Source organism: Idiotropiscis lumnitzeri, chromosome 11 (genome assembly GCF_059441095.1).
Source record: "Idiotropiscis lumnitzeri isolate Australia: NSW breed Sydney's pygmy pipehorse chromosome 11, RoL_Ilum_1.0, whole genome shotgun sequence".
Taxonomy (NCBI): domain Eukaryota; kingdom Metazoa; phylum Chordata; class Actinopteri; order Syngnathiformes; family Syngnathidae; genus Idiotropiscis; species Idiotropiscis lumnitzeri.
This window is the reverse complement of record NC_142401.1, coordinates 14,651,313-14,678,240: the sequence shown is the minus strand read 5'-3', so window position 1 is coordinate 14,678,240 and position 26,928 is coordinate 14,651,313. Positions and strand designations below refer to the sequence as shown.

General features: G+C 39.5%; 1 protein-coding gene across 3 annotated transcripts in view; it reads left to right on the top strand.

Annotated features, from left to right (window-relative positions):
- Positions 1–17,319: 17,319 nt before the first annotated feature.
- tox2 (TOX high mobility group box family member 2) overlaps positions 17,320–26,928 on the top strand; it is a 100,921-nt gene continuing 91,312 nt past the window's right edge. For all 3 annotated transcript variants that reach the window (XM_088309889.1, XM_088309888.1, XM_088309887.1), the window contains exon 1: positions 17,320–17,456. In XM_088309889.1, coding sequence (XP_088166015.1) covers positions 17,364–17,456 — 93 coding nt within the window. In that variant the 5' untranslated portion in view covers positions 17,320–17,363. The remainder of the gene's footprint in view (positions 17,457–26,928) is intronic.

Sequence of the window (26,928 nt, the reverse complement as noted above, 5' to 3'; positions counted from 1 at the left end):
ATAGAGTGGAAAAAATAATGGACTTCGAGGGTTAAATTTGCACAGTCACGCTGGAATACAAAATGAGAGGGTTGAAAATGAGAAGAAAACCTGTCAATCACGTCACTCCTCTTTGAATAGTGCGATAATCCCATGCTGAAAGCTACCACATGCAGTCGACCTGTTGCAGTCAGCCGTGGCGGAAGTGAATGATAATCTATTTTCCAGTGACTGAAAGGTTGGAAAAAGAAATAACAGTATTTGCGACTACGATTCATCCGTGTTGAACATTAAAAGTCTTTTTCAAAGAAGTGCTTTTGACCGACCGAATTAAGCGATATTTGAAAATAAACAAAACAAAGCAAAAAAACCCCCACAAGAGCCAAATATTGTGACTGTTAACATAATACAACAAGGATCTTATGTAAGGCAGTCGTCGCCATGGAGACAAGCCAGAGATTTGTGTATGGCCACGGTGATGTGGTCCATTTGAATTAGGCTGCACCTGTACACATTGTGCATGGAAATAATGGGCTGAAAGTGGATGACGCACAATGAATGTAACTACGCTTCAGTACTATGCTTTCACATTACTAATTATATCAGCTCAACATAGAAAACAGGCAATTATTTTCTTATTACATATGATGTATTTTAAAAGCTCATTGTAATCTAAAATTATTTATTAAAATGGTTAAATATTTGCAGCACGCAGCACCCAAAGTCAGTGTGACATTTTTTCAAGCATTTTTTTGCAAGAGTTTAACGGGAACACTGGTCAACAATTGTTTTCCTACATTTTTTAATCAGGGATACAACCAAACCTATTTCAATTAATTTTCGTCTGAATCTGAATCTGCAATTTTTTTTACGACTAACAAAATAGTGGTATATTTAGTATTTTTTATGAATTAATGTTTAATTTTGTTGCTCAACCTAAGGTGCAATTTTCTTCTCAACATTATAACGATAAATTAGAGCGCAAGGTAAAATCTGTATTGTATAAGTTTTTATTGGGCAAACATAAAAATGAAAAACATTATAGTATTTTTAAAACCTATTGTTTTAGAAAACAGTAAAGACATTTTTTAAATCAGTTAATACTACGTTTCGGTAGACATTAAGCCATCTCTGATTAAAACATCCTTGACCAGTGTAATTATCGCACAAATGAAAAAAGTATTTAGATTCTTTCTTCTTTTTCTTGAAATTATTAAATGTTATTTTTTTGTTGAAAGTTTCAAGTTAGAATTTGTTTAATAAATAAAAAGAGATCAAGAGACGAGAACTGCAACTGTAAGATGAAGCTATACTCACACAAACAGGGTGATTTATGGCATTGCCAGAACTGCCAATACATTTCTTCAGAGCATATAATCATTGCGCCAAATTAATATTTATGTCGTATACTATAATTTATCTTAAATATTTAATGTTACCTTACTCAAAAAGGTTCAAAAACTTTGGACTTTTTTTTTAATTCAAAGTGTTGATGTTTCTGCTCGCTACCGCATGTACGATATGTTGAATGGCATATCACTTAAATTAACTGTCGCGTCCAGTGTAATCATTTCTCAGGCGTGAATATTTGAATTGTTCTTTGTGTACTATGCATGTACTGACCACATATAAAGTCGCTTCAAAAGTGAGCCATTTCTTTTATTTTCAGATAGACTGAAAGCTTTGGGGGGGTTTACATAATACCCATTTTCTTCTTTAGTCAGTAAAGTGCATGCTCTATCGGGTTTGAGTCCGGAAATTACCTTGTCTAAAATATTTGTTGTTTTGGGATCTCCTTACTGATTTGCTTGTCTCTTCATTCAAATTGTTGAGCAAATGGTTTCTTTGGACATTCTTTGCTCCTGAAACTTTCCTTTTGTATCTTTTTTTTTGGGTTAGGCAAAATACATCATCTACAAGGTTGGATGTAGTCACTTGCACAGTCTTAAACTTTCCAACTCTTGACGAACTAGTTTGCTGTTGAAATGATCAAAAACTGTTTAACACACTCATAAATTTTCTAGTACTACATGTACCGGAAATGTTTTCTAAACCAATGTAAGATTTCACTTTACAGGGTCTTTAAATTACCAGACAAAATGTTTCTCCAGTCATCTAAGTACATTTTAACGCTGCCGGTGACACCAACAAATTTTTGCATTCTTATTTTGTGATGCCATTCTTTCCGTTTTTGTTTGCTTTGGTGCCCTGCAATTGGCTGGCAACCAGTTCAGGGTGTCCCCCGCCTACTGCCCGAAGATAGCTGGGATAGGGTCCAGCACCCCCCGCGACCCTAGTGAGGAGAAGCGGTACAGATGATGGATGGATGGATGTTTGCTTTGGGGAGGTTAAACCCCTTTAGGATCCTCACCAGCAGGAAAAGTGACAGGAAAAGTTACATTTTGAGTTTTGTGAGAATGAAAGACAAAAAACATCAAGGGCTATCTGCCTGTTCTGTGCGTTGTACTTAACATGACCAACAAAGCACACCCATCCTCAATTGTAGGACTCGGTATTGCGATTGTTGGTCCTGTCTTCTGGCCAGGTGATCTGAAAAAGTACGCTTAGACAGCAGACAATCAGACCGACCATGAGTTGTTCACTTTGATTAAAATGTTAAAACTCTGTGCCAACGACACTCGTAGGGATTGCCATTGCATATAACATTTCGATATTAAGCCCAATCGGTTTCCGAACAGTCAGGAAGGAAAATTAACTGGTCAGAAGATAGGTAAAATGCTCATATGCGGGCTGATTGTATATCTACACCCAAGAGATAATCAGGCTTTTTCTGTATTTGGGAGGAAAAATGTTGTTGTTCTTACACACTTAAGAATTTGCTGTCATAAATATTGCACAAGTTTATTATTTCAGATTCGTAGCCTTTTCTGTGCTGATCAGGAAGACAAAAAAAATCACTCAACCCACCACACCCAACAGGACAATCACTCAGAACCATTTGGAGATATTTGCCAATTGGGCTTTTGCTGACTTAGAACGAGAAAACGCTCAAATTCAGCCTGATTATCGCTCCATGTGTACCCTGCTTAAATTGTGCATCCTCATCGTGGATCTTCGGCGAGCAGTAAAACATGGGGGTGAGGTGGTGGGGATAAAAGCAAAAGCCTGTAATGTGCGGCGACACAAGGCTTTACATGTGCAGCGGAGAAAAGTCATCGTGAAAAAAATCTTGCTCTGATAGAAAAAAAAGCCATGTTGGCTGTCAAATATTAATGACCCCGTGAAAGGCTTTGCAGTGCGTTTGAATTTATAAACAGAAAAAGCACTAAATTACTTTCCCATCTCCTTACGACCACACCCGAGATCATACTCATTCACTCACACACACACACACACACACGCACACACGCACCCCCACACGCAGTTTCAGAAACTATGTGAGTGCGCGTGGCCGTGCACGCTTTGTGTTTGTGCAGCGCTTATTATTCACTTTTCCACTTCCTGACGTGAGTCACCATCAGTGGAGGAAATTCTTTACAGCTGTACCTTTATGTTTTTTTTTTTTTTTAACATTTCAAAACATATCATCAAGCATGCCCAGGACAAAAGCAGGAATGTGTGAGTGTGTGTGTGTGTTTTGCTTGACTAGTAGATTCCTTCATTTGCTTTGTTACTAAAGCTGCATTATGGAGCAGTTACATAAGCACCTTGCTTGTTTAAGTGTGTCATGAGCTGAGTGGCTTATGCAACGTTACAAGACAACGATCAAATGCGACACGCCTTTGTTCCCGCTTATCTTCAAATCCAAGATGTGTCGTTTGCGCTGATTAAAATTGCTCTCCGTGGGGGAGGATCTTAAAGAGACTGTCCGTGATTGCGGCGCATAAGAAGTGGCTCGCATCTCATCAGACGGTCAATGTGATACAGTCTAAGTGTTAGTAGTGAAAATCAAGTCGGAAATACACAGAATTAGCAAAGAAACAGATCCATGATGGCATGGAAACGCATGTCGTTTAGACCATGTAGAATTTACACATGGCACTTATATGTGACAATTCCAGTGGATATTAAGAACATATTTTACTAAATACATATCTTACTTCCTAATGTGTATCTGGATTACCATATTTTACTAACTATAAACCGCTACTTTTTTCCGGGATTTTGAACCATGCGGCTAATACAAGGGTGCAGCTTTTCTTTGGATTTTTCTTTCAATGGTAAGGACGCTCTTTAGTTCCGAAAATACGCTAAATAAATCTTGATTTTTTTTTCTCTTGGGTCTGTTTTTTTTTAATTAGCAAAGTTGTTGCCGTGTTATATGGCTCTGTTTTAAAAATCTGTTCATGTACCTTTATGTGCATTCACAGAACAAAATCGTTGTGTACATGTAGTAAACAACATTTTTTTTTCAACATAGAAAACTGCGGCTTATAGCCTGGTACGGCTTCTATATATATATATTTTTTTTTTTATCAATTTTTTTTTCCTCCAAAAAAGTGTTGGCGCAGCATATCTACGGGTGCACCTTATAGTCCGGAAAATACGGTACCAACTTGTTTGGTCTGTAATGCGAGTGTGAAAGCCAGGACTTCCCCACTTGCTAAAGTAATCAAATCAATGACTCGGTAGATAAAAGTATATTTAAAGTATATAGTAACTCTCAAAATGTGACTTAGTTCTAGTACAATTATCTTTTTTTTTCTCGGCAGGATACCTAATTTATTATGAAAATATTGAAAATGTTCCTTTCATGTGTCGTACATTCTGAATCTATTTAGGTATATTGCAAAATGAAATCTTTCCATCGATGACTAACTCATTTGTCGATGACACGGCAACCAGCATTTTGCTCAGCATGAGAGCCAGCGATCATGTTGTTGGAGTGCTGAGTTGCCGAGGACTAAGCGTAGCCTCAGGAGGGATCGTGCCTTTTCTGTTGCCGGTCCTTCCCTATGGAATGAGCTTCCATTAAATGTTAGGCAAGCCCCCTCACTGTCAACTTTTAAAACCCGTTTGAAGACACATTTTTATTCTTCAGCTTTCGACTCAGCATGAGACTGACGCTGTTCTGCTGTTCTTTTGGTATCCATTGTTTATGTGTTTCTGTGTTTTAATTTGTGCTCTAATTTCCCGCAAATTTATATGACACCATATGGAAAGCGATTTGATAGCGCACCAGCGGTTGTTAAATGCGCTATAAATAAAGATATATTCTATTGTATTTGACTTGATATGACTCGAGTCAGACTCAAGTTGCTAGTTTTAGGAATTGCAACTTGCTTGCCAAAAACTTGATTCACACTTAAACTACATTTCTTGACTTTGTCATCTTGTTGATAGTTTGAAATCTGCATTTGAACACAATTGACCTCTTTAGTAAGGAAAGCAAGAAAGAAAAGTGTTTGTTTAATTCATGCCAACCTGGCAAGCGAGTCAGCATCACTTGATGGTCTGAAGTGGCAACATAAACACCAACAGCATCGGAGCCACAGATTAATAATTTGAATTAGTGGGAGACTTGTTTGATGACATTGAGATACATCGGATGGCAAAAGTCATGGTTTGCACCTCACGAAATAAATACACAATCACGACAATGTCGAACTTCATTAGTCATTCCAAAAAAAATCAGAATACCTTTTAGACCAGTGGGGGCAATCGAACTGTCAGACAATATTAAAAATAAGTTAACCATTATTTGTGAGAAATGTATTTAAGAAAAGGTATTGATCAAAAAGAGCTTTTGAAAACATACAGGATGTACAGTATATCATAGTTTTAGGTCATGTTCAAAGTGACTTTCAGTGGAGCTTGTTAAAAAAAAAAACAACAACAGGATGGACATGACAAACGTATAGAAAAAAGTTTACTGATCTCTTTTTGTCAGGAAAGTGCAGCATTAATAGTTCACTAATTTCTAACTTTGAATTACTGCATGCTGGTACCATCGTAAATGCTGCACCACTTTACTTTTCCACAACCTGTCTACAACTCAGTTGAGTCATTGTTCTAATTTGCGTTAGCCACTGTAACGGTATTCAGTCACAAATCAAGGACGCCCTGTGCAAGCAATTCAGTTGGATAGCCGCAACATGTTGTCCGTCCCAGGCCTCAGCATGCTCCCCGCTCCTGCGCCGTACCACCACTTCCATGCTGGTGACCTTTTCTATTTTATACAGCATGTTGGATAAAGGTCATTACTGTTTTTGCGATTGGAAACTGTACTAGCTTTCGCTTCCTGACGTATATGTTCCCATTACGCTTGAAAACGAACATGCAAATAGAATGACCGAGAAGAAGACATGGTTCTGTCGGAACACAAGGGGACCAGCCTGGACATCGCTGCTTTGCACAAGCATACTCAGCCTTTTACTGTCACTTGGATTAAAGGTTGACTCTGATTTGTCAGGAAAAAGCCAAGAAGAAGAAAGACTAATAATAGAAGAAGTAGGTCAAACTAGGCTCAAGGTTCGCTTTGCTCTGGTCCAAACTCTTCTTGACCTCTCTGAAAGGTAATCCAGACCAATTATTCTGGAGTGTAAGGTAAATAGCCAGAATTGTTCCCTCTTTGCTCTGCTTGGAAAATTGTAATTACAATTTTCGATATTTATGATTGCAAATCATTGTGTATGTACAGGGATGTGCAGCCAGGGTAGGCAAGGGAGGCAGTGCCGCCCCTTGGAAGTGAAGAGTAAAAAGAAGATAAAAAAATAAATAAATAAATACATAAATAACTTATTAACTCATGTCCCATTTTAATTATATTGTCCGAGTAAGCATCTAAAAGGAAGTCAAAATTCTTTTTTTAAAATTTTATTGCACGTCACTGCATGTGTGTAAAGTCCCGTTTATTGGATCCACCCATCCATTATCTGAGCCGCTTTTCCACTCAAGGGTCGCAGGCATGCTGGAGCCGATCCCAACTGACACCGGGTTCACCTTGGACTGGTTGCCAGCCAATAGCAGTGCATACAAAGACGAACAACCACTCGTGCCCACATTTGCACCTGGGCCAATTTAGCTCACCACGCATGTCTTTGGAGTCTAGCAAATGGGAGTGGCCGTAGAAAACCCAGGCAGGCACTGGGAGAACATGCAAACTCCACACAGGAAGGCCGAACCGGAATCGAACCCACAACCACTGCACTTTGAGGCGATCGTGCTAACCAATAGTCCACAGTGCCACCCGTTTATTGGATGTCCAAGGCCGACAATTGTTCGTTACTACGACTCTTAACAATACTTGAAGGATATTTTCTTTATATTTGGTACGTTCGCTTTGCACCGAGAGAAAATTGGATAATCATGCCGAGAGTGAATCGCTCAGCTGCTACATTAGTAGCAACGGAGCTAACCCACTGTGTAAATGACGTCAGCTTGTGCTGCGTCAGCGTACGTGATTAATCCTCACTCGTCAGAGACTTCAAAGCTACAGACTATGCGGCCCGAGCTCGGTGACGGTGACCCGAAGCAGTGGTGTGAGATGGCTCGCCTCTGATTGTGAACATGCATCGTAGATGACTGTATTAATTTTTATTGTTAATTAGAAAAGAGAACAAAGAAAATAATGTTCATATTGCCTAAATCAATGGCAAATTTGATTAATTTCACTCAGACCGTTAACAGAACCGTTGAGGGTGTAGCTTATCAATACTGCAGTTTTTCATAACTCAGCCCCAGAGCGGTGGGCCGGTTTAATACCTGATCTCGGTACCCAGCGTACTTAAACCTGCTCAATATTTACGATCAAAAACACGTGTAACAAAATGGCCATTTAGGAAGAGCAGAAGCAGGTTTAGTATAATGTGCCTCACAAGTCATTCACCTCAATAAAAAAATATGACAATCGGGGCCTTTCCTGCCTTTGATTGCAAGGGAGGGAAATTCTTACAATTTGCCCAATAGAAAGTTTTCCCTTGAGATCAACTACGACCACGCTGGCGGTGGACACATTGGTTTGTTCCAGTTTTTATTATGTGTTTGAACTGAGGCTGACTAACAATTCATTACATGATTGAAAGAGTAGTAATAGCGGAAGCTCAGCTAAATGATAGGTTTTCTCGTAACTATATTTGATTGCTCCTCTCCTATTCCCGTTGAGCTTCAGGTCCCTCAATCAATGAACTGGTCATTTTCGATTGTTTATTTTCTAAGCAGGTCGGGAAGGAAAAAACAAATGACAATTAACACACCCCATCGCTCATTTTTTAAAAAAATTGAGACATCTGATAATTAGGTCCTTGTTTATCCATATAGCAACAGTATGAAGAACAGGTTCAACATTTCGGATTGTTGGCATTGTGCACTGACACAAAAAACTAAATAAACATTCATTACACAGGCCACATGTCAGGATCGCCGTACGGCGAGAAGGAGGTGGAGTCGCGATCGCCGTACGGCGAGGAGGAGGTAGGACCCAAAATGCGAGGAAGCAGTGAAATGGGTAACGTAAGGGGAATTTATTAAGGAATCAAACAAGGAAAAACAACGTGGCCGGGAGCAAGATAACAAAAGGGGTAACCAAAACGAAACTTGCAGGATCGGAGGGCGAGGAACAAAGACAGGGACAAATACTGGGGGAACGTAAACGAGAACGAGAACGAGAACGAGAACGAGAACGAGAACGAGAACGAGAACGAGAACGAGAACGAGAACGAGAACGAGAACGAGAACAAAACGCGGTCGTGATAGTCCATAAGGAGCGGCAATGACCCGACACTGTGTTGTCGGCATGGGAAGCTTAAATAGTCCAGTAATTAGGCGGCAGATGGGGATCAGGTGTGTGATGGTTCACGTGAAACAGGTGCGTGGCTGGTGAGGACGAATGCTGAGGGGGAACGCCCCCACTCAGCTGACAAAACAATAACACAAAAACATGAAAACGTAAAAATAATAACAAAAACCCTGCCATGCCCGACACGGATCATGACACCACATCACAGAGTAATTGCTCAAGATAATCAGAAGAGAGAGAAAAAAAATGTCCTTACATTGTCAGCACGTATTTAGCTAGCTTTTGAAATGATTTCATCACTTTTGTTTATATTAGAATGATCTGCGACCTTCAACTGATTTATTCAATTTACTGCAATGTAATACTTTATTTCATTTCAATCTTCTATCTTTCATTCTGTCATGCCTATCTCGGTGTGTGTGTGTGTGACTCTTCTCTTTTTAAGTCTTGGGCAAAGGGGATGAGAAAGGACTCCAGTTAAGCTGCCCTCCCCCTCGCCTCCCCCTCACAATGAGATGGAAACATTAATCAATTAGGTGGCTCTGAAAGGAGATGAAGCTGCCTCTGCTCTGGAAATGAAATACCGTAGACTTTTAAATCCAGTCAAAGGGTGTCCCCCATGATTCACCAACCATCCACCCCCCCACCCCCCCGATCTCGTTCGTTTCTTCCAAAGAACCACCCCCACTTTCATTCTCCAGTCCCATACAAGTAGGTCGGCCAATGAGAATATGATGAAGACGAGAGGGGTTTATTTACATGTCAAATTGAAGCGCCGTGACCTTGGAGTGAAAACATTTTAAAAAGGCATCTGTTGTAATTTTCTCTGTCGGAAACATGACTTTACTGGTGGACTTGTGCATGGTCGTAATCGAATCAAACACACATATTGTTGGTGGCAAAGCAGCTCATTGACAGCACGGAATATGGGGTCAGAGGAGGAGGGAGGGCCCTTGTTTGAATAGAGCATTGTGCAGTGGAACAAGAGGCAACATAGTGTCATTATGGGAGGTCAGCAGCTAGAAAAGGTTGGCAAAGGTTCACAACTGAGCTTGCTGTGCTCACTGCACCTCTGCTAAAAATAAAAAAAGAACTATCATTTTACAGTACATGATCAATGAAACCATGACATAGTCAGTATCGCCACCTCTCAACTTAACATAAACTATTCAAAAAGAAGTTGGGGATATTGGGCTTTAGAGTGACATTTCAGGATGAACTTAAAACGTACTATAACCTTTAAAGGTGAATTTACGTTGACCTTCTTTGAATGTTTCAATGTTTCAGTACTTTTTGCACAAATTAATAGCAGGTGTTTATTCCATGAAAATTTCCAGCCACGTCCACTTCTCTTCACCATTTTGACGGAAATACTCACCTATTGTATTTTTTGTTTTTAATAACTCTTAATATTTATTTTTCATGGCACATTACTGTCTCTAGTATGTTTCTAAACTTCTCCTAAGTCTTTTGTAATCAATTTGTGGTAAATTTAAACTACTTATATAAACAGTTATAATCACTTGATCAATTATTCCATTGGAACTTTGGGTCTGTTGAACACTTGAAGAAATTTTAGAACTAGTGGCCTTTACGCATGAAAGTAAAAGTTTGAATGATATTTTAGAATGCACAGTTATTTATTACAATTATTATAACAATTGGTAAAATGCCAATCTACAATGACTGAATATTTAATATGGACTGTCTCTTCAAATTGGGGCAGGAAATGTGATGGTAAAAGCGTTCAATATTAAAATCATCTTGTTTTAAAAAGGAACAAATCACCTCATAAACCACAGGGGCTGGGGATCAAATTTGCTTTCTAAGTTATGTTGGCCTTTAAAAGTGCTGCACAAAGCGATTATAGCAGGCTGTCTAATGTGCTTCACCTGTCACCACAATTTTTAGCATTATCTATGACGATCATGGTTTTTGCAGAAGAAGAAATGCAAGCGTCAAAATTGCATTGTTGTAAATACTGTTTAAATGATCTCCCTTATACCATTAGCGTCTCCCCTCATCTGTGGCAAACATGTAGAGTTATGCAAGTATTATTTAATGTCACTTACAGTCCTGCATATGACTTTGGGGAAATGAAGCTGCCAAGGAGTGCTGTAAAGTTCAAAGTTCGGACATGTGCATACAAAATGAATCCCTTTGCGGTTCATGATGCAGGTCCAAGCTTTTACTTAATTTACTTTAATAACTTTACAATTAGTCACTGATGGTGTAGTGGTACACTCGCCCGAGTTGTGTGCGGGCAGCGTGGGTTCAGTTCCCACTCAGTGACGGTGTCTATGTCTGCCCTGTGACTGGCTGGCGACCAGTTCAGGGTGTAGTGTGCCTTTCGCCCGTAGTCTGCTGGGATAGGCTCCAGCACCCTCCCGCGACCCTATACAGTAGAGGTATTCAATTAAAAGTCACAGAGGTCCACGACTAAAATTTCTTCCAATGAAAAGGTCTGAACTAAAGTCCAACTTTCCTTAATGTCTAGCCTATGTTTACATTTTTAGTTTCAATATTTAGTCATTTTCAACTGAGCGCACTTATATACTAAATATTTAGCAATGTTCACATTAAACACCTTTGCCAGTCAATCAAATATAAGGCGTGTATTTCACATTCAAGAAAATGTGGCTCCAGAAACTTAAGTTTGCCACTTCCAGAAAAAAAACAGTCAAATATCTCCTGCAGAAATATATCAAGTGCTAAGCATTGAGTTAACATCTTTTACCTTTTTTTTTTTTTAAATCAAAGAGTTATCAGCCTAAAAAAAACGGAAAGCCTAATTATCCAAGTAAAACAGGTCAACATGTTCAGTACACAATCAATAAAAATGGCTGTCCTCATGAAAAACTAATTCAAAATGAGCTTTGACACCACCTTTTTTTTTTGAATATTTTTTTAACATCTCTTAATGAGAAAAATGAGTTTGTGACTGCCCTGCCAGTGACTTAATTCTGGTTTGGAACGGAGTCAGGGCCATTGGGATTTGGTAGATTATTTCTCACATCTGGGCTTTGTGTTTTCCTTTATAAATAATGTTTGTGCAACCGCATTTAAGCACTCCTTCACAACTTCCCCATCACTGAATGTTTTTTTATGTTTCCCCAAAATCCATGATACTTTTAGTGAACATTCGTTTGCATGCCGCTGGGCTGTAAACGAAAATGTAAAAATCTGTTATACTGCACTCGAAGTTCGATGTTTTTGCGTGCGCTCACCTCAAACTTCAGCGGATAACTTTGCAAAAAAGGGCGGTGCTTTGTTTCGTAGTGGCGCTTCGCAATGTTGCGACGGTTTCGGAGCACACTGGTTTCGAATCGGCAGGAGCCAGAACAAAACTAAATTTCTCCATCCATTCATTTAAAACAACACGCATCGACCTTGCTAACTTTTTAGCAAGGCATACTGTCAGCAGCACTCTCTTCCGATCTGCTGCGCAATTGGCAGTGGATCGTAAACAAAAGATTTGAATGGCTCAAATCAGTGATGCCTTTTCCGTATTAACTAGAATTGCAGAACCAACGTTTGCGAATGCGCCCTGAAAAAAATTCATCGTAGAGCGGGTCCGCCATTTGGTGATGCCTGCTGTACAGGATAATGACATGACTTTATAATTATGCTAAACGAGGATCTCAATATTCAGATGCTGATGAACGCAAACGCTAAAAAAACGTCAGCCTCAGCGCTGCGCAAAACTTTGAACTTCAGTGCTTGTAGTGTCCTGCCTGGTACACCAAAAATGTAGCCCAGGAAATTTGCAGGTTTATAGATGTCGTTATTCTAATCCAAACACCTTTACATGTTGCACCTGGGTTCCACCTACATTTGTGGAGTACAAATGTAAGCCTCTATGGGAAACGCAACAACTGGTAAACTTATATAGTGCAGAGTATGGTCAGATGCTAATGTATGCTAATGCTAGGAGGGCTGTTTCTTTAAAAAAAATGTCTTTCAATTCATCGAAAGCAAAAATGGGTGGTAAACGTACATTTTCTGTGCGTAATGGGTGAGCTAGATATGGTCAGATGCTAATGAATGCCAACAACGTAACCGCTAATACAATGTGTGCTGTAACATAACATGGCTCTTCTGACAATAGTTGCAAAGTTAGTACTAGCTAGTTTGTCATTAGCTCGAACACGTGTCCTGGTCGACCACCAAAATTGTAGCCCAGTACAAGAGAAGATGGCTAGCAATAATAAATTATTATTAAGGCCAATCTAGCAGAAATATATTGTTATACTAATGTAGTTAGAAAATATTATTTTTAAAAACTGATTTTTATTTTTGTCATCCAGAGTAAAAGGAAACAGAAAATGGTAAACAGTAGAAAGATGACTCATTCATGACCATAATTTAGACAAAACATAATCATTCACAGTGGTTCCAAATATGCCCCCAAAAGACTCACTTTTTGCCTTTTAGCCATTAAGGCTCATGAGTTGCCACAACAGCAAAGAGGCTCATCAAATGCTTTCTGCCTTTTTTATATGAATGACTTTGCTTTTGACTTTCTCCGCCAACGAATTTCTCTTTATATCCGTTTAAGCTCAATCAGAAGGCCATTCAGCTCTCTTTAAGTTTTCACTTTCGCATTTCCAAGCGACTCTGGTGAGCTAAATGAAAAGCACTTTCACTTGCTGAAGCCGCTCGTTTTATTCTCAACCGAGCATTTTAGTTATTTTGACTCCGAAGTCCAAGCGATGACAAATGGGAGAGACAAAGTGGATTTAAATGCTAAAGGTATTGCGCAAAGACCAATGAACTGAATGTGACCTATAAGAGGGTTTTAATGACTTTCCATTCCAGTTACCAGGAAGCAGAGAGGCTACTTCTTTGTAATGCCGAAAATACACACGCAAAGCACACTTTAACAGGATATAATTGCGTGTTGTGTGTTTCGCACCACTCTTCAGATGTAATTTGAGACTATGATGTTCTTGTAAGGCGTACATTTTGCGCCTTTTTTCCTCTCCCTTGCATCAATTATTGTGTGTGAAGCAGTCGTAGAGTGGTCCTTCCAGAAACGTACATTTTCAAATTCATATTTATTCAGCTCCAACCGCCTGAATTTGTTACTCCCCTGGTAACAATGTTCCCAATTCTGACAAGCTTTACCCTTACCTCAATGATCTCGTCGATATGGCTGACAACATTTTGGACAACAATATATCAGTGCTGAAGTTTAAAATGTTCAGAAGATTTCAAGCGCCCTACTGTGTCGCTTTGGGTATGCTCTGCAAATATTTTCTTATACCACATGGTGCTCTTATATGGCATTTAACTGAGTTGTAAATTTTAAATCATGACTGCAGCTAAGCCAAGTTGTGGTATTTGATTGCTCAGACTGAAGACACACCTGGCTCTCAACTTTCCTTTGAGGAAGAAGTACTGGGACTTTTGATCTCCCAAATTGAGCAAAACAAGAAGTAGGAGGCAGGGAATGATGTACTCAACGTTGTGATTGACCATTCCAATGAAGTGACACAATCCACGTAAAGAGAGAAAAGCTCCACAAGGAGTTCAGGAATGTCAAATGAGACAAGGGGTGAGGAGCTGCTCAGGCCATTTGTGAGCAAGCCTTTTTGATGTCAACGCTGCCAACGCCTTGAACAAATGAGGAGGATTAGGCACTTCTCTTAGTTCAACGTGAGCCCGGACATTTGAGGAATATAATCAGGAATTTAATCAACTCAGGATAACGAGCTACTACAATTTCTCCCTCAAGTTGCTTCATGACATACAAAATTCCCAGACTCCAAAACGAAGACATCACAGTCACATTTTCAGTTTAACAGACATTTTAATAGTTTTGATGTTAACACTTTCATTTTATACAAATTTTATTTGTCATATGTCACTTTTACAACTGGACAAAAACCGGGCGGTCCTCGGGGCAAGGTTCATTGAGGCAGGGGTGAGGTTTCACCAGGAACATTTTTTATTTGTAGTATTCCAACAGACGTAAGGGGGTTTGCGTTTAGAATGTGCAACTTTTATTTTAAAGGTCCAACACAGACCCAAGACTTTTACACAGTGTATCCCAAATGATTTGGCGTCATACAAGTGTAAGGGCAAAGGCAGAAATTCATTGCGGAAGATTGTTGTCACATGTGGTTGTCATAAATTCACAGCAAACATGTTGATGAATTCAAACAGTAAGAAACAATTAATTAAAAAAGATAGTATGGGAGATTGTTGTCACGTATAGGGCATTGCCAGTATTTGGCAGAAATTTGAAGCAGACACTTTGACATGGTAAAAGTAGGACAAAATATATAATATGGGAGATTGCTGTCAAATGTAGGACACAACTAGTGATTGTCAAGTTGATGTGATAAAAAGAGTGCAGTACACACCTAGACATTTTAAGTTGTCATGTCAATATGATAAGAGTGAAAAGTGCGACAGAAATATAGTATGGGTGGTTGTTGTCACATGGATGGCATAGCCAGAAATAGCCAGAAATCCCTTCAGCTCTTTAATTGCTGTATTCAATATTTTCGCCACTTGATGATGATTGATGATGAAAGCAGCTAAACAGAATATATGAATAAACTATCCAAAATATAGGAGACTGTTGTCACATGTAGGACTTATATTGCTGCATGCCGTACTTTCACCACTGATAACAATACTGTGCGCAAGTCAAGTGGTCATGTTGACATGGCAAAACTTAAAAGCAAGACGGAAATACAGGATGGGCCATTGTCACATGCAGGACACGAGCAGTACTTGCCAGAAATTCCTGAAACCCTTTTGATGTTGTCTTTGCCGTATATAGTGTTCTATTTGACAACAACTTTCTTCTATTGTAAAAGTTGTACACAAAGGTGAAGCAGTGTGTCTATAATGTGAAATACTAAAAAGTTGCACGCCAATTAAATATAAAGAACACAGTAGATTGCTGTCACCTCACCTTTAATCGTGCCATCTGCCGCATTGTCTCCACTTGATGATGATTGTCATTACTGACAACAGAACTGTGCAACGGTCATGCAGTTTTGTTGAAATGGAAAGAGTAAAAGATAGGACCGAAATAAAAGTTGACTAATTGTTCTCCCATGGTGGACACTTCCTGTATTCCTACAGCTACCTTAATGATGCTGTCATTTTGTCTCTCAAAATCTGTCTTCACTGATTACTTTGCAAAAGCAGTTATATTGCAGTGAGTAATAAGCATTACATAAATAGGATCTGAAGAAAAAGGGAGATTGTTGGCATGTCAAGACAACATCCAACACTGGCCAGAAATCGCTGCATCTCCTTTGACATTGCCATGAGTGACATTTTAAAGTATTTCTATGTGTGTAACAATGTAAAAGTGTGAGGTCAACATCAGGACAGCTGGACTATGGCCCGAAGTGTGTCGCCCCCCGTGTTGTGTAACATGTATGATGTGCAACAAAAGTGTCATGGAAAAATATTTTGGCCGTAAGCATGTTATTTTCCTTCTTGGGCTCTGCTTGGACATTGTTCTGCACTTACATCCTGTTGTGTCCACCACTGTGTGTGTGTGTGAGTCTGAGCTCTGTGTGTGTGTGCGTTTGTGTGTGAGCAGTCAAGATTGAAGCAATGTGTGTAACATTGAAGCCACCAGAGGTCAACTATGTCAAGCACGCTGGTTAACTCTTTATAGGGCGGGGAGGCAAGTTAGTGTCTAAAACGGATGCCGAATTCCTCAACTGTAAAAGTCTGATTACAATTAATTTCACAATGTCACACCAAAAATATTGACGAAAGCATGTCTGTAGTTTATAATAAACGTAGTCCCCTATTCAAGTTAACTGCGAGTTGATGCATAAACATGGACTGGATTTGGGGTATTCTTTTCAGTGGGCTCAGAGGGAAACTGAGCTCATTAAAATGAACGAAGTGTTACTTTGATGATGCAAATACAATTGTTGTATTCAAACCTTAAATTATGGAATAATATATTTTACACAGTTGCAGTGCAAATTGTTCAATCCCCATTGTGAATGATATTTATTTGCAAAGGTTACAATGAGCCAATAAATCAAGGACAATAAAAAAAACTGTAATATTTCAATTTCATTTTTAAAGTAGTCATCTATTGAAAGTTTGCACAAATCGCAAATGCAAGTTTTCCTACACATATATATTAAAATGCAAATAATTAAAAAAAAGCAACACAGATATACATACATGAATATGAACATGAATGACAATGACATATTTCCCCATTTCCCCAATTTAGCTATTCTTTGAAGTACAATATTTGATTATTATCTCTCAATTATTTACTGCTATTAATTTCTATAAGGGAATTGTACATTTTGATTCATCATTTTTCATAATTTAAATTTGGAATAAAAATGCTTATATGGTTACATTTTTTAAATGTTGTTCTGCATTATTCAACCTATTTTGCTATTGTCTTATAATACAATTACGTTTTAGCCCTCAAATTGGCTCATTTCTGTCTCGATTCAAATGAAGAGACGAATTCCCAATTTTGCCGCACGAGGTCGCAGTTCTTCCAGGATCGTCGAGGAGGAAGGCGCGCTCGCTCCAACTGCATCAGTTCAGAAAGAGAGAGAGAGAAGAAGAAAGAGAAAGAGAGAGCGAGAGAGAGAGAGAGAGAGAGAGAGAGAGAGAGAGAGAGAGGTGCACATTCGACTGGATCTCGACTCTCGCCAGTCCCGCGGACCCTGCTATGGACGTCAGGTTCTATCCGGCTCCCCCCTCCAGCGTGGGTGCGTGCACGTTAGCGCCTGACTCCACTTTGGACTATTACCACTCCAACAAGGTAAAAAAACAAAACAACTCTTTTCACTTTCCGCCTCTTTATGCGTGGCATCCATCGCAACCGTGACAAGTGCTCCACTTTTATTTCTCCAAGAAACAACTGCGAAGGGCTTGCATTGGCGCCATAACTTTGTATTTAGTAGAAGGTTAAGTAAAAAAAAGCCTTCATGCACCTGTTTTTAAGCGTTTTATCCGCTGTGAAGTGTTTCAGGGATCACGCAACCAGCTGCATTCAATTTTCCGTTACGATCCCGAATGCATCTCTTCGTATGATTTTTAGTTCAAGTACTGAAATGCATTAAAAAGTGCACAATTTCTTGCTTTTCTAACTAACTTGGAAGTTTATTAGCCAACCATTTGTGCAATTAGTTCTGACTGAGGGACACGAACGTAAGCACTCCCACTTTGTGCTCCAGGGTGGGCAACCTGAAGCTCGAGGGTCATACAGTATCTGGAATTACTTTAAAAGACACAGAAATAAATGTTCAGTGGTGCCTTGAGATACGAGTGACTTACCCGGAGAATCTTTCAAGGTGCCATCATTCAACCATTCAACCAATTTCCCATTTGAAGTTAATTTTCAAACTAAACGACACAAAGAGAATTACTCACTGTGTATTTGAAACAAACTCCCCAAAGAAAGGTCCTGCTCGCTTATCCGCCATTAACATGTTGCAGTTCTTTTAACCTTTAAGCAATAAGTAATTAAATCTTTAAGCAAGGCGACTCCTGACAATATATTCTTCAATCTCAGCATAGAACCAATGATATGAGTGCCGTACTGATGATCTGAGAGAGGAATTGAGATGATATAATGAATTCTACTTGAGTTTTAAACAGGAAACGCCCAACTGCAATATATGTGCCTCAAACTGGTGGGATTCATCATAACGCCTGAATGAACAATAAAGTCGCCTGTCTGTCTTATACTGTCCCCAAGTGGCCAAGGCAGGCACACCACATTCTATTTAACGATGTCATTACCGGTTGCTTTTATAAAGCAAGATATTATGGAGTGCATTTTTTTCTTAATAAAATACACATTTCAACAATTTGTTGTTTGTTTGACGGCTGGAATATATTACAGATTTTCCATTGATTACAATTGGAAAATATGATATAAGATACAATCGTTTTGAGTTGCAAACGTGTTTATAGAAGATACTTAAATTGTATCTCAGGGCACCACTGTCTAATTTTTATCGCTGCGTTTTTTTGTAGTGGACCCTCTGATAGGAGAACAGTTGCTTTTGATTGTGTCTCATCTGGTGTCACGTGGTTCATGTATTACAAGCCAGTAAACAGGGATTGACTCCTATAGATATTGTTTTACAGTTTATGTTATTTGTTATCCCGTTTGTTACTTTCACAATATACTTTTGCGTGATCGTTTACTAATGAGACCTGAAAGCATGATAACATTTTTTTTATGCCCCGTTGTGCAATATGTTATTGATTGAGGCACACAATAATTAAGATTTATATTTATTGTTGCATCATATTTTACATTGATTTGGTACGTCACTCAGAGGATCTTTTAAGTGACCCGTGGTTTAAGCATTCTCTATGCATGCAACCAATCGCTTCTAGAACCAGTAAACATGACCATTACACCTCGAGATATTTTTGTCGGGCTTTTGTTGCTCCTTTGATACTTTGGACAAAAAAAAAAAAAAAAAAAGATGAGTGTTTCATAGTATTTGTCTTCATATAAACACAAATAGAAGGTGTGCTTTTTTATTTATTATTGCACTTTGATGACGCACAGAAGCAGAACATTTACTTTACAGGGCCCTCCGGATGCCATCTTGAGTGGTACTGACAATCACAGTATGTGTAAAGGTGATTTAAAGCACCCTGGGGATGACGGATTGCTTATCCCTCAATGGCAAATACAGTTTTTGTAGGAGGCATCAAAAAGTAAATGCATGGTGCTCTTCCTTGCATGATGGTTCTGAGCCATTCTTGTATTTAAAAAAATAATAGTAAAAAGAAAAAAATAATTCATTATTTTTTTTTTTTCTGTACTGGTGTAGTTACATAACAACCTGTGCAGTTGCTGTTATGAGGGAGGCAGGCAGGTACACGGCAGTGTCGTATTACTTGAAGTAACAGCTGTGACTGTGCCTACAACTGCGTAACTGTTGAATAACGATGCGCCCCGGCTTGTTGTGACCTTTCACTGAGCGGAGATCCTCTATGCAGAGGGGATGATGTTGCATCAGGTTGAATTGAGTGGAGTCAATTGATAGGATTTATTAGAATAACATTTTTTTTTTCAATAACGATGGGACAAACAGGCAACATGAGGATGAGTCGTGAGCTTCACTGTTCTCAGGTTGTGAGTTCAAATCCTGGCTCAGTCATTCCATGCATGGAGTTTGCACATTCTCCTCTTTCTTGTCGTAGTGAGCGCTTAAAACTACAATTGAAAGCGTTTAGTCCGTTCACAATTCAAATTAAATGACATAAATAAAGTGGTGAATTTGCCTTTGTTTGAAATGTAAAACTAACCGACAAAACCTAAAGATGTGTAACAAATCCGATTTGCTTACTAATACAAATTAATTTACTGTTAGTGTTTACGAAAAAAATGGACCTTGAAAAAAAAAAATAAAGGCATTAAATTGTAATCGTAATATTGAGGGGAAACAAAAAAATCACGATTACATTATTTTTCAAAATCGTCAACCCTATTATAGGTCGTGGTAGTGTATCTAATGCTGTGTATGTCGTGTCTGTCAACCAGGATGTGAGCATGATAAGGTCCACATTCCATATGTCTCCATGCATGTCATAATGCAGCCATAAAAGCCCACAATTTCTTTTGCACTTTCTTTTTACACTCACACATTGTGTTTCATGAAGGTGGGCATAAAAGGAATGGGAGTGCATGATTTCTTGATTGACAATGGTGATAATCAATATGCACTCGGCCTTACTATTTTATGCCCGTAAAATTCTTTTATTTTTAACCAGAGGGTTTTCTAAGCTCCTCTCAGTTGCGTCCAACTTGTTCGCTGCTGCTCACACAATCACCGTGAGTCATCTTTACATCGGGCTCTGAGATCCCTCCTAATCTTTGTGAAGCCCCCGCGTGTCCTCCCCGAGTGGGAGGCTTGTTTGCCAGCGCTGAAGGCCACTTTCTCTATAAAAATGCCTGTTTTAGCAGCGGGGCTGACTATTTGTCAAATGCATTATGACTTGTGCATATACCCCCCCATACACACTTCCCCCCCCCAGGCTCAATCATTCGACTGCGATGTGAAGTTGGATAGATTACAGGAGCTACTGCACCCTCGTTCTCTTGCTCTCTCCAACCCCCAACCTTCTTCTCTCCAAGAGAACGAGGCCCTCTGTAATTACACCGCTGTGCAAATGTGTGTGCATAATTGAGTGTATATATATATATATATATATATATATATATATATATATATATATGCGTGTAAATATATGTGTGTAAATATATATATATATGTATGTGTATGTATGTATTTGCTGTAGCTAATTGTATCAATATCTACAATATTTACGATAAAAGTGCAAATGCTCAAATTTTTTTTGCGTTGCCCGTTTGTCCTCACTGAGTCTGGAAGTAGCCTGCTTCCTTTTTTAAAGATTCCTCTGTGCTAGCAATACATTATGTGACCATTTTAACGTTACAATGACAACTATTATTTTGGATTGTGCTTAATTTTTCTTTTTAATGTGTGCAAATATTTATTGTATCGAGCCTTGTAAGAGAAAGTGCTAGTGTTTGCCTTTAAAATAAAAACAAGGAATAATGAAGTATTTTGTTGTTCAGAAACAAACAGGGTTAGTAGGTAAAAGACTATTTATGTGAATGTGTGTGCTAACGTGTGAACAGACGTCATCTGTGTTTATAGTCATGACTTGAAATAAACAGAATTCAAACCAGTTGAAAAAACACTGTGCACAACTCTGAAAGCTAACGTTAACATTGATGCTCGTGCTAACAATGTGAGACATGTCCTGTACACTATTCAATGAGACGTCTAAACTCCTCTCAGCTCATCAGTACGGCTAATATTGTTTGTTCTCTGCAGAGGAGAAAGAATATTCTACTTCATATTGTTAATGTCGTTTCACATGTGTTGCTGCACCTTTTGTGTTCAATCCATTGCTTGAAGGATTATAGCACCGTAACATAGATGGTCATTAGCAGCCCTATTTTGAGGCAAACTTTTTACATACAGTATCATTGCTTTTAAAGCTCTGTATCCACCAGTCTCTGTATCACTGCATTAGTCATGCTTTACCGGAGATTATGGCCCAAGCCAAGTCTATATATGCCCATTTAATGTGTGTGTGTTATGTTTGGAGCCCAAACATGACTGCAACAGAAACAGAAAATTCCCAGCAGCGCCTCGTCGTGTTCTCACAGATGAAGAAGTTAATTACACGAAGGCGAGCATTCTTCCGTCGGCAGCCTTGGACACAGACGTTTTGGGGGTTTTTACATTGTGCCCATTCATAACATTCTGCTGACTGTCCACAACTGACTCTACTGGCTGAATGTTAACCCATGCGTGGATGGGTGCGGAAATGACAATGTGGTGCGTTTGCGGAGGCGTATAACGATGCGTTGATTATAGTGTTTAGGATTTGTAAAAGCTTTCTAGCAATCGGGTGCGTTTATCTTTTACGTTGCCAGATATAATGTGAAAAGGTCATGTGGACAAGCTGCTTGGTCCTGAGGCTCACAGTTAGTTTTAGTTCATAGGTAGTTGCACAAAATGTGAAGCAACACATGCAGACAGATAATATAATGTTCGTGTTAACGAACATTGAGCGCAACATTCATCTTAAGGCTAACAAACGATGCTGATTCGCAATGATTGTCAATGACGTAGTAGGGCTTACATAGCACTGTAACCACATTGTTCCTTAGTGCAACAATACTAGCGCTAAGATTTAATGTCCTGATTGGTCCACCACAATATTAAACAGAATGATCTACTGTATGGTCACCATGGCAATGCTAAAAGTATCATTCACTTAATTAGAGGCCTGCGTATGGTTACACTAGGAGTGTATAATTGCTGCATACATTGCTTTAACGATAACACTACCGTGTGTTAAATTATAAGAACACAGGTTGTGTTGAAACATGTTGGCATAGTTGAAGAAAAGGAACACTGTAATTTGTAACAACAATCGCTAGTGCTTTGCATGTGGACGAGTAATGATTGAAATCTTGTTGGTCACACCCTCTGTTTGTGATTGGTAGTTTTTCCTAGGGCGATTTGGTTTCTTAAGCATCAAATTATAGGTATGTTTTATATATTTTTCACAGATCATTTTGCTCTACTATTAGATCATGCTCACAAATATGACAAAAACTGATTCTTTTGAAAAGTACAGAAGTACCTCTTAATGAATTCGCCAAACAATAGCGTTTTAAAATAGATATTTAACAACAATGCCAGTGTTAAAAAGAGAGGTCCTGGCTGCTCCACAAATATTCTGAAACAATAAATTAGGTGATGAGGGCTGCTGCTGACCACAACAAAGGCCATTGTGCCATCCATATGGCTTTGCCGTTCTTATTTTAGAATACAACTGTTACATTGTTGCTTTGAAATGTCTCCAGCCACTTCGGTGACTTGGAGGCTCGCAGACTCACAGGACAACCTACCGCATGCAAAAGCAACACGGCCACATCGCATCACATCCTCGAACGTCGGCGTAATTACAGTTTTGACGCTGATTGCGAGTGGGAGCCTGCCCTGGCTGGCCTGACTGGTGGACCTCATTAAATCACATTAACCCTAATTACCATCGCTGACCCCTCCCTCGAAGCCCACGTGGTACAGTCGGCCTTGATTCTGGCGTCCACGGTGCCAGGGCTGCTCTTTTACAGTATATGTTTCTGGGCCGTAGTGAGTCGGGAGAATGGCATGGTATATAATGTCATTCATCGACGTGGAAACGAAAAAAATAAATACAACAACCACGGCCGCCAGATGTGTTCCAGCCTCGATAAGGTCTTGAAAGACAGACGTTTATTATTCTGCTGCCTTTGGTGTGGTTCGAACCCGACTTGCGGGAAACGCTGAGTGATGCCTTTCACTTAGCAATGAAAAACAAATAGGAGAAGTACAGTGTGCATGCTTCGCTGGAGATAAGTGCTGCGAGGCTATACACAGAGGCAAGAGACTATATACATTTGTAATGACAACATATTCAAAGTGCTCTCAATTTGTGTTAAGTAACTTTATGGCCAGTGCAGGATGGCTGACCGCAGAAGTTATTGTCGACATTTAACATGCTCATAGGTCAGGAAACTTTATTATAATGTTTAAAGCAGGCTTTTTCAACCCTTTTTTTCAGCTCAAATTAGAAGTGGATCCTCCCTGGGACCAGAACGACGACAATATCTCATGTATTGCCATAACAGTGACATGTACTTTACATGAACTAATTCTAAACACAACAGGCACAAACCACAAAGTCTTTTGCCAAGAAATTGTTGCAGCATGAAAAAAAAAAATCATTTTGTGGTTAATCCCACACTGGCGCAAGCGTGGATGGAACCAAACATGATAAAGATGCTGACATATATTTGGAGTCACCTATGGGGATAGAGGTGATAATGAAACCTTAGAACCTTGGAAAAAAAACACAACTAGAAATAAGTTACAGTCATAAAAGTTGCACTCTGATGCTTGATGATTCAAAAGCAAAAAGTGCCAAATGGTTACTGTCTCTTAACACTAAGAAAAACTCACCATCAAAAATTGTCAATGGCACGGTCAGTTTGGTCACACCTGACCATATCTGATAGATATTACATCATGTATAAAAACGGTGATTAAAATCCTATTAATAGGTGCAGTAAGAATGCACCCGGCGGGTGTATTAGGCGTGGCAATCGCAAGCCTGGGCAAACGCCAGCGGTTGGCTTAGCGTCCTCAGGCATGCCCTGTGCAAACAAATCTGATTCATGATCATGCCGGGTGCACACTCACTCACTCACTCACTCGCTCGCTCACTCGCTCACTCACTCGCTCGCTCACTCACTCACTCACTCACTCACTCACTCATAGTTGTGTACAGTTTCTCACAGGTAGGCCTAAAGTAGATGCAACTTGTCTGCACATGTGTGATAAAAATTAACCATTCCCATGTCATTGTGGAGCTGGAATTCAACAGGTTTAATGGTTAACACATTTTTGTCAATAAATGAACTGGGACGTTTTTGCGTCTGCCTTTCTGTGATTGTGTATGCGTGTGTGGGTGTGTGTGTGGGGGGGTGTGTGTGTGTGTGAGGGAGTGCATACCATCCCTAAACCACAGCCCCTTGCCCCAGGGCCCTGTAGCGCCCGCCTCAGTCTACCAACCGCACCACTCCGGGCACTTTTGGGCTTTTGTTCACCAGGTTTTTCGCCGTGGCTTCGCTGCATGACTCTCTTGGAATTCCATTTGTTGTGTGCTGATAGTCGCTGAGCCGCAAAGTCGGCGTGATTCACAGTAATAGCATCAGGAGAAGGCAAATTCAAGCGCTTTTGAATTTTTATCTGGAACTTTATGCATGTTTGTTTCATAGCCCAAGTGTCTTTTTGTTATTTTCTCAACTTAGTGGTCACATGATGATATTGTTGTAAATAATGACTGATGGCAAATTTTGTATTTTAAATGTTTTTTTGACATTGAAACAATTTTTGTTGCTTACATTATTATTTACCTTTATTTATGCCTTGCTGGTAACCACTTAGCTGTGATGGGTCAAGGAATTGAAGGGAAAAAAATGATGCATTGATAAATCAACTTACGTTAGAATTTAATTACATTTTTTTAAAGTCGAAATTAAAAAAAATAATAAATAATTAGGATAATCCAGTTCAAGTGGGACTTGGCCAATAGAGACAGCAACACAAACTGAATAACCAGTAAAGCAGAACAATAGGACTACTGTATAGACTGTAAACACAGTAGTTCTGTATGCGCTATATGCTGACCACATATTTCCAGATGATCCATAAAGATGCCTTCATATGAATGTTTGCTTTCACAAATGTGTAGCAGTGCTGGAAGTGCGTTGAAAATCACCCCCCATTTCCCGTATTGATCATGGACGCATAAAAAAAGGCTTTGTCTGACGACGCGATGTGTTCCGCGTCCTCACTGTGCAAACATAGCACACGGCATTGACACACAGCCTCTGCACAGGCATGTGGCCGTGTGAGCTAAGTGTACATAAACAGTGGGGTAATTGTCCAAATGGTACATACAGTGGAGCGTGGTGGCCTCTCTGACATTTTTTTCTTTAGCTGGAACTTGTGCTTTAGTTAAAGTGGAGGAATTTATGATGAGTTCCAACGAGCGGTTAATGTTAGCACAAAACCATGAGCCTTCTGATAGAAAAAGCAAAAAATGTGAGGAAAGGGCGAGCAGAACAGCTGAACTTTATTTGGGGTTAATCAGAGGCTCGTTAAATGGTGGCCGGTGTGCGCTGACTCACATTTCTGATTTGTTCATTATTTACAGTTTTAAGAGGGCGTGCACAGTTATACAAACATTTTCTTAATTTACTTACAGTGCTACATCCCCTCATGATGAATTTTTTTCCATTTGAGTTGTATTGCTTCTAGGTCACATTAACTGCAGAGAAATTAGTCTATTTTTTTATATCACAGTTTTTAACATTTTGGCATTTGAACAAGGGTGTGTAGACTTTTTAAATCCACTGTAGCTATAGTTCACTCAATGGTTAGATATTACGTTAAAATTGCTGGCTGTGATGTCTGCTCGCCAGAGGAAGAGCTACATTTTGTTTGTTTGCAGAGCAGTGTGGTGAGCCACGATCTCTTTTTCCTCCAAGCTTCCATCTTGGCACTTGATTTTGGAAAGTTATAACGTTGAGATGCAGATGCACATTTTGAGGACTATCACACGCATCAAATGAAGCACTTGCATGTTTTTGGACGGCGAGAGGAGACTCAGTCGTAGCTAATCAGCAGCTTTTTTTTTTTTTTTTTTTGGCGCAAGTTAATTCTTTTTCGGTATGTATCACCTAATACTCTTTTAATGGACTTCACAGGAAGTGCTGATGGAGTTACAAATTGGCCAAAGTGGCTCATTTGCACGGCCCTGTCAGGTTTGCTCGCCGGTGGGCGAGGAGGAGGTGGACCCAAAGGTGCGAGGAAGCAGGGAAAAGGGTAAACTAAAGGGAATTTATTAAATTAATCAAATGAGGACAAACAACATGGCGTGGACAAACAAACGTGGCAGGGTGCAAAATGACCAAGACGAACTAAACGTGACTAAACAGAACAAAAGCCGAGGAACGAAGACAGTGACAAAAACTAGGGACAAGAGCGGGAGCAAGAACGGGAGCGAAGCGAGAACATGAGCGTGAACGAGATCAGGGAGCGGTTGTGACAGTCCAAACAGAGTAGCAGGAGTAATGTTCCGACAATGAGTTGTTGGGATGAGGTGTTTATATA